General features: G+C 40.6%; 1 protein-coding gene across 1 annotated transcript; it reads right to left on the reverse strand.

Annotated features, from left to right (window-relative positions):
* Positions 1–648: 648 nt before the first annotated feature.
* rps6ka4 (ribosomal protein S6 kinase, polypeptide 4) lies at positions 649–12,335 on the reverse strand. Its single transcript, XM_054625573.1, has 18 exons — positions 11,344–12,335; positions 10,450–10,521; positions 9,913–9,980; positions 9,337–9,487; positions 9,021–9,136; positions 8,700–8,807; positions 8,525–8,605; positions 8,030–8,133; positions 7,600–7,750; positions 7,342–7,503; positions 5,286–5,411; positions 4,339–4,472; positions 3,908–4,001; positions 3,596–3,766; positions 2,189–2,380; positions 1,844–2,003; positions 1,413–1,576; positions 649–1,323 (listed from the first exon to the last, which is right to left on the reverse strand). Exons 1-18 carry the CDS (start codon positions 11,432–11,434, stop codon positions 1,087–1,089), a joined length of 2,382 nt encoding a protein of 793 aa, XP_054481548.1. The 5' UTR covers positions 11,435–12,335; the 3' UTR covers positions 649–1,086.
* Positions 12,336–14,017: the final 1,682 nt, after the last annotated feature.

Below are 14,017 nucleotides of genomic sequence, written 5' to 3' on the forward strand. Positions count from 1 at the left end.
TAGCATGCTAGAAATGGTCGGAGCGGCACAATAATGCAAGTAATTTACAGCAAGTATGACGAGAAAACCACACTCTATTTCATAACTGCTTCTGTGTCTTCATCTGCGTCTACAGGAGATACTGTTGGTGTACTGTGTTAGTACTGCGACCACCTCAAATGTAACTCTGAACTTTATCAGAGCCATTGATCGAGACGTGTGCGAAACAGGATCTGTAGAGTTGGTAGTGTATTGGAGGTGCAACTGCTTTGCAAAGTCAGTGCCGATAGGACTGACAGTTAAATCTGCATCCAATAGAGACGATTTGCAATCTGAAAGGTCATACATATCAGAAGCATTTCCCTCTGAGCTAATTCCTTCCAGCAGTCTGCCTTCTTTTTGACCATTTATGTTCTCTCCAACTAGTGCAACAGCAAAAAAGATAAGTGCTTTCGTGTGGCACAGCACTCGCGGCCAAACCTATGCCGAATCATTATGCGTGTGGCAAAGTTCAAAATAACTAGATACAATAAGCCTGTAGTTCCTGGAAGGACTATTCATTTGCTATGTGCAAATCTGTGTGTATTCACAACGTTTCTTACTCTGCGTTGCTAAATATATATATATATATATATATATATATATTATATATATATATATATATGGCTTCTGCTCATTTATGGCTCCTTTTTCCCTTTGTCCCTATATAGCCAGGCACTGCTTCTTACCCACAGTGAAAACAGGTAAATGTCTCATTTTTTAACTTTTAGTGTGAAATACCACCATATTATGGTCAGCGAATACTGGATTAAAATATTTTTCTCAAGGCCACAGATTTCTGTACATCTTAAAGATGCCAGACTAGACTTCTACCATCTTCTCCTCCATCCATTCAAGAAAAATACAGTCTGGTTTGGGGAGAATATGGCATGATGAACAAAGCTGTTTAAAGATGGATTGAAAACTTTGTTTGTCAGTTTTTTTTTTTTTTTTTTTTTTTTTTTTTTTTGGAGCTGGGTGACCCCATCACCAATGGAGGACACTGTGTTGCCCGTATAAGCACATACCTCTTCATTTTCCTTCTGTTCTCTCTGCTGTTATTTAGGGCTAGCTCTGCTTTGGGGTCACAGTTTGCTTTGGGGTCACAGATTGCTTTGGCTGCATTTTGGATGTTGTGGCAGAGGCAGAGGCAGAGGAGGAAGTGGAGGAGGAGGAAGAGGAAGAGGATGAACTCCATCGGGTCTCGACGCCTGTGCTTGTCATCTTCAGTTTTCTGCGTTTTGCCAGGGGAGCGTTGTCGACACTTTTCAGAAAGAAGCCCTCTCTCTTACCAAGGTTGAAAGCCTGGCGGGGGGGGGGGGATGAAAAACATTGAGTTCACGCAATCATCTATTTTAAAAACTTTGCCAAATTCTGTACACAATGCTACTTACCTTGTACGTGGCATTGACATAGGTGCGGACAGTAGGCCCACTAGACTCAAGCACATCTGGAGTGCACAAAGGAGTGGTGGACATGGATGCTGCACCCTGCAGCCAGCTGTTCTCTTTCAGGTCAGAGAGTTTGAGACGCGTCTCTGGGTCCACTGTCAGTAGGCCTTAAATCACAGAGGAAAGGGTTAAAACAGTAACAAAACAAAAAAAACACAACGACAAGAGAACAAGACATATGGGAAGCAGACAAAATAAGCTGATTTTACATTTCTCTGAATGCTGATGAGTGCACCCAACATCGGGAACTCTCTAAACATTCCCACATCATACAGGGCAGGCAGAAACTCCAAGGCACATTCTATGTTAGTTATGTAATGTGGCCCTAAGGCAAACCGCAAAGGTGTCACTTAAAAACGTACTATATCATATACCTTTAACAAGCTCTTTGGCATCCTCTGATACGCCCTTCCAGGCCTCCCCCTCCAATGAGAAATCGCCCTCTTTAATCTTTTGCATGATGTCAGCAGCGTATGATGAGGTCATCCCCCGCTGCTCACTCTGAAATGGCACCTGGCCTGACAGCATGGTGTACTGATGACACACACACACACACACACACACACACACACACACACACACACACACACACACACACACACACACACACACACACACACACACACACACACACACACACACACACATACATACAGTCATTAGTACTTCAGTTAGCCTTTACTGATTTGAACCGAATCAGCAATTTCAGGTTAAATTACCAGGATGACCCCGAGACTCCAAAGGTCGCAGGCTTTGTCGTATCCTGCACTCTCAAAAAGTTCAGGTGCAGCGTACTGCAGCGTGAAGCAGGGAGTCTGGAGGGGGGCGCTGCCTGCGGGGCACAGGCGGGCAAATCCAAAATCTATTACTTTCAGCATGGATTCCTCCGCCTCATCTGCAAACAGCACATTCTGCAAGGGAAAGAAAATGTCCATGATCATCTGCTCTTATTTTTCTTTACTTTTCACACTCTTATTTATTGACAGAGCAAAGACTGCTATATACTTTGAGTAAATTATAGTAATACTACTAAAAATATTGTAAGTTGATATATTCCTGACCTCAATGTATGCTTTACCTATGTTAATCCCATTTTTGTGCGCAGTGCAGCACATGTGGTGCAAAGGTAGGAGTAGAGGGCAAGCAGATGGGGAGTTTCATTAAAAAAAAGCGCCTCAAAATTAGTTGATATCTTGGTGAAAATTAGATTACATGCCGGAGGACACCAGCCATTTCCAAATTGCTCATCTGACCATGAATCATCATTTGGTGATTCTGTCCACAAGCTCGAGCTCAATACTTGAGAAGAAATTTGCAGGAATTATGGAATAATGTAGATAAACAGTTTTAATTAAAACACTCTCCAACCAGTTAATGCCTTCAGATTGGCATCAAAAATAAAAGTTTATGCGATTACGACAGCCGTCTCAGTAAAACACTCGAGCGTTACTAAAAGTTAATGGGCGATTCGAACCACTATCTGTCAGTCACAGCTGCTCTATACTTCTTCCGTTAATTAAATCCAACAGCCATCTGAAGACGGGAGGATATGCGGGTGATAAATCTGCAGCCTTCATTTTGAAAAGTGCCGCGCCGCAGCAGAGGCATTATGCACTGTTGTCCACTGTGATTACCTCCATTAAATCATGTGCAAAATGATGCTGCAAAAAAAAGAAAAAACTAACATGCCCACACACATCAAACAGGTTGGTTATAACTCCGTATTAAGCCAGTTTATGCAAGACATCCTCTGGGGAAAAACGGAGCACATGCAGTTCACAGTGGGACAATTAAAACTTCACTCTGTTCCCACTAATTCTCTCTCTCTCGCCACATCACTCTGGGACAAAAATTCAACACCCCATGGCTTTCTTTCTAACATCTAACCTTTCTGGAAAAATGTTCATGTATTTTTAATTTCAATATGATTGGTTTGGAATTATAGATGCAATGAGTTTGGAGTGATATTTTCACATGAAAAGAATCATACATATATTTGTGTGCACAAAACACAGCGCGGTGCTATTGTGTCATTAGAGTCATCACTTTACTTGTTTTTTGTAATGAGAGACATATATATTACATATATTTTATGGAATAAATCAAGTCATCAGGGCCCAGCTCACCTCTGGTTTGAGGTCTCTATGCACGACTCCGGCCTCGTGCATGAAGCTGACAGCCGAGACCAGGCTCTGTAACAGCTGACTGGCCTCCGCCTCCCCAAAGAGTTTCTTCCTCTTGATCCTTTCAAGCAACTCCCCACCTCGCAGAAGCTCCATCACTAAATATGTGTGGTACTAACGGAGGACAAAAAAGAAGAGTTGGAACAGTGGTTTTGTTGTTGCACATTGCTTAACTGTCCATACTTGAAAGTACCTACAGTAAATTCACTATTTGTTATTGCACATGTCATCCTATGTGTGTGTCCTCGCCTGTACCTGATCAGTGTAGACCTCATGCAGCTTGACGATGTTTGGGTGAGTCTCACATTGCCTCAAAGCAGCAACCTCCCTCTGGGTGTTGGCCTCCATTCTAACACGGAGAACACAGTGTACACATGTTTACGAGGACATTCTGTGACTTGTACTATCAGACGGTACAGTGATACTGTAAGGCACACAAACTCAAAGCTATCACTAAGATGGTGTAGCAGGGTCTGTGCATCATTCATTCTTTTCATATTCAATGGGGAATCCAAAATCAGAAAATGAAAAAACAATTCATCTTTTTGTTATTCATTTATGAACCCAACACAATGAAAAACAAAACAAAGCTTGTTCATAATGACATATATCTTTTCCGATTTTGGATTCCCCAATTAAATATGCAAAGTAAAATGACACGCAGATATTGCAGCATCACTTCTCACCTGCGGCTGACGATCTTGACGGCATACTCGTGGCCACTTTGCTTGTGTCGGCATTTTCTGCACACAGAGAAGCTGCCCTCACCCAGGGGTGGCCCATGAAGACACAACTCATAGTGCTGAAAAAACTGGGATTCCTGAATAAAGAAGGGCTGGTATGAGTCACATTGAGTTGGTAAAAGAGATGTGCTGTGTATCTTTTTTTCCCCCTTGTGCATTAGGACATGGCTTCCAGCAGAGTTAAAAGGACCTGACTTTGGTGTGCATTGACCAATATGTGATACAACCTGAAGTCTATATTTAGTACCTGAGTAGAGTTTGCTGTAGAGGAAAATGTATAGATTCATATGGAGATGCAATTTGCATTTACACTGAAATTATATCATGCTAGTCAGCATATCAACATCTACCTTTTATCATCTATCAATGCAATCATACTTTCTTTAAATAACAAGCTATGATTAAGATTTCTGGGGTTAAATAACCCCCAAAAAGTCAGATTTCTATGATTTCTGGCTGAAAACAGTGCAGTAGTTTACATTGCGAAGTCTAGTGTGATAAATATCGACTAGACAACGGACCTGGGATTTACCAATCCTTATCAGATAGTTTACCACTGTAAAAGCCTATCAGGAAAGTGTCTCCTTAAAATTGTTATATTCCTTCAATATTGCCTAGCCCAAGGTTAAATACGACATAACATGCTGTGAAATAAGGTAAGCTAATAAACTAGGCTAAAACAACAAGTTTCTCTTCCTCCCTTCCTTCCTGTCTGTCCTAATTAAAAAAACACTGCAGAGCCTTTTTTAGATGCTATTTTACATAGCTATAGATTACAGAAGGGCTTCCACTAAAACACGCTGGATTTGAAAATAAAAAACACTAATGCCCAAATCACTTTGACCCAAAATGGCTTTATAAGACAAGATTCTCTGGTTTCAGCTCCGTACCTCTAATATTGCACTGCGTTGGACAGAGGCTGAAGCTGGACGATCAGCACCGATATGGGATTGAACAAAGTCTCCCATGACCGCGTTCTTGTTGAAGAGGATGGAGGGAGCAACAAAGGAGTAACCCTAAAATGAAAGAGAAGTAATATTAGGTGTATGACAAGGTAGTACACTTTGAACAATCTGCTTTGATAGAAAGAGAGGAGGCTACATAAAATAACACATGATTTAAAAAAGCATGGGCCTCCCCCAAACACACAACTGTATTATCAGAATAGGCATTAAGACATCTTTTACCGCTATCTGATTTATTATGAGGCGAGCACTTACTGTGTCAGAATTTTTTTCAGATAGCAGTTATACAGTGGGTACGGAAAGTATTCAGACCCCTTTAAATTTTTCACTCTTTGTTTCATTGCAGCCATTTGCTAAAATCGAAAAAGTTCATTTTTTTCGCATTAATATACACTCAGCAACCCATCTTGACAGAAAAAAACAGAAATGTAGAAATTTTTGCAAATTTATTAAAAAAGAAAAACTGAAATATCACATGGTCATAAGTATTCAGACCCTTTGCTGTGACACTCATATTTAACTCACATGCTGTCCATTTCTTCTGATCCTCCTTGAGATGGTTCTACTCCTTCATTGGAGTCCAGCTGTGTTTAATTAAACTGATTGGACTTGATTAGGAAAGGCACACACCTGTCTATATAAGACCTTACAGCTCACAGTGCATGTCAGAACAAATGAGAATCATGAGGTCGAAGGAACTGCCCAAGGAGCTCAGAGACAGAATTGTGGCAAGGCACAGATCTGGCCAAGGTTACAAAAGAATTTCTGCAGCACTCAAGGTTCCTAAGAGCACGGTGGCCTCCATAATCCTTAAATGGAAGAAGTATGGGATGACCAGAACTCTTCCTAGACCTGGCCGTCCAGCCAAACTGAGCAATCGTGGGAGAAGAGCCTTGGTGAGAGAGGTAAAGAAGAACCCAAAGATCACTGTGGCTGAGCTCCAGAGATGCAGTAGGGAGATGGGAGAAAGTTCCACAAAGTCAACTATCACTGCAGCCCTCCACCAGTCGGGGCTTTATGGCAGAGTGGCCCGACGGAAGCCTCTCCTCAGTGCAAGACATATGAAAGCCTGCATAGAGTTTGCCAAAAAACACATGGAGGACTCCCAAACTATGAGAAATAAGATTCTCTGGTCTGATGAGACCAAGATTGAACTTTTTGGCGTTAATTCTAAGCGGTATGTGTGGAGAAAACCAGGCACTGCTCATCACCTGCCCAATACAATCCCAACAGTGAAACATGGTGGTGGCAGCATCATGCTATGGGGGTGTTTTTCAGCTGCAGGGACAGGACGACTGGTTGCAATTGAAGGAAAGATGAATGCGGCCAAGTACAGAGATATCCTGGAAGAAAACCTCCTCCAGAGTGCTCAGGACCTCAGACTGGGCCGAAGGTTCACCTTCCAACAAGACAATGACCCGAAGCACACAGCTAAAATAACAAAGGAGTGGCTTCGGAACAAGTCTGTGACCATTCTTAACTGGCCCAGCCAGAGCCCTGACCTAAACCCAATTGAGCATCTCTGGAGAGACCTGAAAATGGCTGTCCACCAACGTTCACCATCCAACCTGACAGAACTGGAGAGGATCTGCAAGGAAGAATGGCAGAGGATCCCCAAATCCAGGTGTGAGAAACTTGTTGCATCATTCCCAAGAAGACTCATGGCTGTACTAGCTCAAAAGGGTGCTTCTACTCAATACTGAGCAAAGGGTCTGAATACTTATGACCATGTGATATTTCAGTTTTTCTTTTTTAATAAATTTGCAAAAAATTCTACATTTCTGTTTTTTTCTGTCAAGATGGGTTGCTGAGTGTACATTAATGCGGAAAAAAATGAACTTTTTCGATTTTAGCAAATGGCTGCAATGAAACAAAGGGTGAAAAATTTAAAGGGGTCTGAATACTTTCCGTACCCACTGTAGGTATTATATTTTGTAAATCCAGTTTTAATAAGGCTCAAGGTCGAGACAGCCAGACTAACCTGGAACAGGCGGTCAGTGCTTGGCGGTGTGCTCGCCGGAGAGTACACAGGATCCATCCCTGTGAATTCCTCAGCAAAGTTCCCAGTGTCAAGTTCACTCTTCAGCTCCGGCTTGAAAGGACTTGGCACTTTCTTCTGTGCTAGGTCAGCCCAGTTCAGTCCCTGTTAGGAAACAAAAAGGCAGACAGAGAGAGTTATGGATGAATGAGAAGAGGTGACAGGGAAAAACAAATATAAGAATAATAGATAGTTGAGGACCTTGAAGAATTTATGTGCTTTGATGTCTTCAGACCCTCGTGGTCCAGATCCCAGCCTCCGGTGGGGATCTTTCACTAACAACTTCCTCAGCAGGTCCTGGGCAGTGGGTCCAATCATAGAGGGGAATGGTGGATCACAGCGCAAAATACGTCTGATGGAAGAGGGGTGGAAAAGATGATCAAGGAAAAAAAATAATGCCCATTTTGTTGCCATAGCACCCTAATAAGGTAATGTATAACTAAATCCTAGAGCAGATGTTCACTGTGGTAAGGATAACCACATGTATAATAATGCAATTCGATTTGTGCTAGATAGATTAATGAGAGAAGGTACCTCCAACACGATGTCTGAGATAAATGCAATGACCTGTGAATAAGGCAGGTTGATAGTTTGAATACCGTATTTTATGGAGATAGTTAGCGGCACTCACTTTGACACCTCACTCTGGGAGTTCCTCTCGCCCTCCAAGGTGAAAGGAGATGCACCCGTCAGAAGCTCAAACATCAGGATCCCAAGGCTCCACCAGTCTACCGACTGAAGGAGAAAAACGTCACATAAAGGTTAGAGGACAAAGTTTGAGCAGATAGGGCGACCACTGTGTAGTTATTCACCTGGGTTGTCTGTTATGAAACTGATTGCCTTCCATAACGACAAAAGTCAATGTTATCTTTGATTTAATGTATGGTACATGGCGTGTACATTTATTTTGTCCCTTGCATAGGCACAACAGTTCTCCAAAGTCGTAACAGCATTTAGTCCGTAACTGCTGTTTAAATATCTACAGCTAAATGTTCAAGACACAATGGATTTTAATGGAACGGTTACTTTACAGGTCCTTACTTGTCAGCACTTAAAATCTTTAACATGATCAAAATGATATAAACACTGACCACCTGTACTTGCTACCTTACTGTCATTTATTTACCTTGCCATGCCCAGATTTCCCCCTAATGATTTCAGGGGCCATGTATTCAATGGTGCCACAGAAAGAGTAGGTCCTTCCCTTCTGTAATGAGGGCAAAGGTAAGATAAAGCATTACCATCTCATTTTCCACGTATCACTGTCCACATGTTGAGATTTTGGTATCGTGCTTACATACCTCTTCTTCCAGAAACTCCTTGCTTAGCCCGAAATCTGTCAATACCACATGGCCTTCACTGTCTAGGAGAATGTTTTCCAATTTGATGTCTCTGTACACAATCCCAAGCTGAACAAAACACACAGTAAGAACTTAGCAGCTGTATTCATGGTACGTGCAATAACGTGTGAACAGAAATGGCCTGCAGTTTCACAGAAGATCAAAGATAACATATTATCTACTGTTTATTTTCAGTAATCATAGCATTACCTAACCCAAGCAAGTGCTTGTTAAAGTGTTAATGTAGCTTTAAGTTATAGAGCTGGAAGGATCAACACCCACCTTGTGCAGGTGCTCCAGAGCTAGGATTGTTTCCCCGATATAAATCCGCACCGCCTCCTCAGGGAAGTGATCCCGCTGGTACAAATGAGTGAACATCTCCCCGCCGCTCACGTAGTCTGTACTCACACACAGGCAAATACACAGGGAGCTTGAATAGACATAATACAACAATTATGCAAACACACATTATGCACAAAATGCCAACAAAGTAAACAGACAAACAGTAATAGAGAGAAACATAAAGAGAACATCTATTCAGCAATTCAAAACTGAGGAAGGAAAATTCCATATTTGGTTGCAGCATGCCATCACTCACCCAGGATGAGATGCAGTTTGCTCTGCGTCTGAAAGGCATAGTGGAGCGTGACCAGGAAGGGAGACTGGCGGATGTGCTCCAGCACCTGCCTCTCAGTGCGAGTATGCTCTGTTGTCTTCGCCTTTTGAACAATAGCTGCTTTCTTTAACACCTAGGGTAGTAATCAAAATATCTCACCATGTGCTGGGCAAGTATTCTAAATACATTTTGAATAAAATCAGTGAATCATTTATATAAAATCTAAAAGGTTTTTCTGTCTTAAATTTTAAACATATCCTAGTGATTTAAATTTGTATCCAAGGAAATGTTTTGTATGACTGAGTATTTGGGTCACTGTAGGTATATAAAAAATAATAACTACAGAGCTGGGCAAGGGGATAATATTCAGAGAAAGAAAAACAATTTCAAGATTAAAGTTCCAAATTTATGAGAAAAAGACTTGGATATACTCTGAGATTTAAGTGGCAAATTTACAAAAAACACAATTTGGGGAAATTGCAAAGTAATAAATTTACGAGAAAAAAAAAACACCCCACAAAATAGTGTGTAAAACCTTGGTAATAAATAGTCTCTCACCTTCATAGCATATAGCTGGCCCACATCGTGACCGGTATTCTTTCTGACCAAAAACACTTTCCCATAAGCTAGACAAACACAAACAAAAATGTCATCCAATCATTCAAATTTCTTCTAGTACACAAGTTAAAACTGAACTGGAAGATTTGCAAAAATATTCCTGCACACCAAATTTGATCAGGTGTTGTTTTGTTGATAGAAACAGCCTCTCAGAGCTCTGAGAAGAATTCATTATGGATAAGATCTAGTAACAAAGACATCTACAGAATATGGTCTACCTTGAGAAAAGTCAGATACTACTCATGATGATTTGAAACTCCCAAATCAGGATATGAGGGTAAAAAATGTTTTACGGCAACATTTTAGTTCTCAAGTATATTTTCTCTTTACAGTCTATGAAAATCAATTATAAACACTTTGCCATTAAGATATTTAACCATGTCAGGAAAATACTGACATCTTACTCAAGTTTTTCTTTAGGTTTGACAACAACTGCATTTATATGTCCTATATTTCATGCTTGACGTAGACTCTCACCTCCAGTGCCCAAGACTTTGAGCAGCTCAAAGTTCTCCATACCGACCCTCTCAATGTGACCTGTGAGGTTAGCTAGTAGCAGAAAGAAAATAACATAATTAAGACACACGGTATTCAGTATTTTTTTTTTTTTTTTTTTAAAAGGATAGAAGGACACATTTCAAGAAAGCATTGGCATCTCTTAAAATATGCTAATTTTAACTTTAAAGAGATGGCACAATTAAATTGTAAGCAAATCAATTCAGCCCAACGCATGAATTGGGTGCTTGACTATCAGCATTTGGCAAAAAATATAATGTCAAAGAATGAATAATACTTTTAGAGCTTTATACACATTTATTAACCGTGAAATAAATACATCTAATATAAATATGTGTTCAATTATCCAAGTCAGTGTTTTGAATATTCCCTATTGAGCAGCTACAGTATTACAACTTAAGCGAATGTTGCCTGCTGCACTGCTCTCTAGTTCTCTTTTCTAGTTAAAAAGTTCCTCGCAATATCTACACAGTTAGTAGAGAAATACATTATTCCTCTGACAGCTGATGAAAAGTATCCAGTGACACCATTTGATTATGGTTTAGCCAGATCTGCCACTAACATTTTCTGTCTACATTTTCTTTCAAATTAACAAATACACACAAACACTGTGTGTGTGTGTGTGTGTGTGTGTGTGTGTGTGTGTGTGTGTGTGTGTGTGTGTGTGTGTGTGTGTGCGTGTGTTTCTTAACCCTATAGAGTTGAAACAACTCTCTGAAACAGCTTCAGCCTTGTCAAACAAATATACGTTTCACTGAAGCTTAATTGAATTACAGAGTAAATGACAGTGAGCAGGGGTTTCTGGTTACGCTGTGTAAACAACGTGCTCGGTCACAAACAGTGTCCTGGACTTACCATTGGTGATTTGATGCTTGACGGTACAGGCCGTTTCATTTGTTTTTGCATCGGAGTCATCACTACTATCAGATGCGTCCCCGGGCATCATTTCAAGTCAAAACGAATATAGTATATGCAGACTATTAAAAGTGAACTTGGTCGTCCGATGTTTCTGTATACACGAGACGTTGACCTCACACTACACGTTTACAACGACACACATCTATTGTGTCTGCATCGTGAGGAACACAAGGATTACCGAGACGAGCGGACAGCTGTGTTTCCGACACAATACCGCTGCCCTGACGTTAATCCCCACGCGTTTGACATCCTGCTGTTTCGCATCATTTATCTCATGTGATGGGCAGATATCTATCAGAAAACACAGGCTGGAGCTGTTCAGATTACAGCTGTTTTCTAGCTGCTGTTTGTTTTACGTTTAACGTTAGCGAGGAGAAAGATACTCAGTTACGTTGATGAGTTTGATCAAGTGTGTGCATCTGAGTTACACTGAAGTTTACGTGGCTAACGTTAGCATAGGCTGCTTCACAGTTGTCATTACTCAGAAGTTAGCTAGCTAACGTTACTTAGTAATAGCGTAAAGGAGAGATCAGAATAACGCCTCATTACACGGTGGCGTAAATACCCGCCACGCTAGTTAGTTAGCATCATTGCTACAATAACAATGTACACTGCCCGGCTAGCTGGAGTGGTAGTAGAAACATTGGCAAACTAGCATCTGGCTAACGAATTGTTGCTGGTGCCCGTCAAAGTTTGGACGTAAGCTAACGCTAATATTTGGTTAGCAGTGTTGACTGGCCTCTTCAGATATCAGCTATCCAACCGTGTTGGGGGAAAAAAGCAAGTTTGGGTAGTTCCTTATCTTCTTTGTCCTCACTAGAGCCACGTTAATATTCGCCTATTACATACAAATATTTATGATTGTATTTGTCAGCGGTAAGCTAACTGCTAACACCAGGATGCTTTCGACACAACCTGGGCGACGGTCAGTCACGTGAACAGTCAGTGTGGGCGGAGCCAAGCAGCTCGACAACTCAAGAGAGCTGCTAAGATTCATTAGATCCTGTTCCAATATTGAGTTAGTGATTTGTTTTTCCATGATAATACATTGTAGACAAATAATAGATGTAGGCGAATTGTACAAATGTCTTAATCATATAAAACTAAATAATTCAAACATTAAAAACTGTGGGTAGGGCAACACATACATGGTCAAGGCCCCAGTCCTCAGCACCCTTTAAGGTTGTAAAATTGTATGTGTATGTGCCTGTGTATGGACACTTTATTACAGTTTGTCTTGCACTAGTAATGCGTCTCAGTTTTGTTACACAAGGCATTCATTCACCTTTGACATGCCTGCAGGCTCTGAGACAAGGGACATTTGCCAATATATAAAAACACCACATCTATCAACAGTATTGTATGGAGAAGTTGACAAGCGTAATGATTTAGTCAATTTTTTGTATTAAGAATCCCTCACTTTACTTTTTATTGGCATTTAATGTAAGGTGTTAAAATCACATTGCCTAAGACCTTACTAGAAATGTAGGTCTACTACTGCATTGAGTCACTGTCAACATTGTTGGTCTCATAGGGGGAGGGGGGGGGAAGCCATAACTGACCATTAAAATACATTCATATACCGTATATTTCACTGTACAATTGATTTTCATTGGTACATTACACTTCTTGGGACAGTTTATTTCACATCTTGAGTGTCCCACTGCTGCATGTGGTTGATTAAAATGGGACTTTTAATTAAAAACACCCCCATTTTGACGGTAAAGTTTGCCAATAGTTATAAAGAAATCATGATAGCTATTCTGCTGTGGTAATGTGAGAAGGTGTCACAGATCATGTTAAACACATTTTAATCCCTCTTGGAAACCATAGCACAGAGATACTATGACAATGTGCTGACTTTGAGGTATCTGAAGCCATGTGTCATAGCAATATTAACACCTATCATGTGTATTTCCTCTCTGGAAACAAGCTGAGCAGTCTGTCGCTGAGAGGGGGAACTTCCTTGCTGGGCGAAATAAACAAAAGAAAGTAGCGACAGGTAGCAGCAGGGCTTCAGTACTGAGACAAGTCGACACATATTAAAGATTGTGACCCCTATAACTCAACCAATAGCTGTTAGTTTACAAAGGAAAAAAAATCCACCCTTAAAATGCCATTAATCCCATGATATAGAAATATTCAAGCCAGGCAAGTTGCCACATTTTGAAGAGAAACCCTCTACTTTCATGTTTAAGAAACTAATATTTGAGGACAGTCAAAAGCATCTACTTGGATTTAAATAAATAAAATATATATTTTTTTAAATTGATCGCCAGATTATAACACTTGGGAGGACTGTTGAATCAAGTCAACTCCTCAGGCTTTTTCTGACTGAAAAGTGACAACTCCACAGTATTCTTGTGTCTTACACATACCTCAACTGGCAGAGGAGCTATGCCTCAAAGTTTATTTTATATTAGTAGTATAGTATATTGCAAAACAATAACTTTGCTGCCTTAATAACTGTATGAAATTGTTTAATGTAATGTTTATGGTCAATCTTAAACCACTTATGATAAATATCCCCTAACTCTTAATGGCATTGAGTAGCGTTCTTCCAGTCCTAGTTACGATTTGTTTAAATCCATCCTCTAGCCAGCACAATAGA

This window comes from Anoplopoma fimbria, chromosome 24 (assembly GCF_027596085.1).
Source record: "Anoplopoma fimbria isolate UVic2021 breed Golden Eagle Sablefish chromosome 24, Afim_UVic_2022, whole genome shotgun sequence".
NCBI lineage: Eukaryota > Metazoa > Chordata > Actinopteri > Perciformes > Anoplopomatidae > Anoplopoma > Anoplopoma fimbria.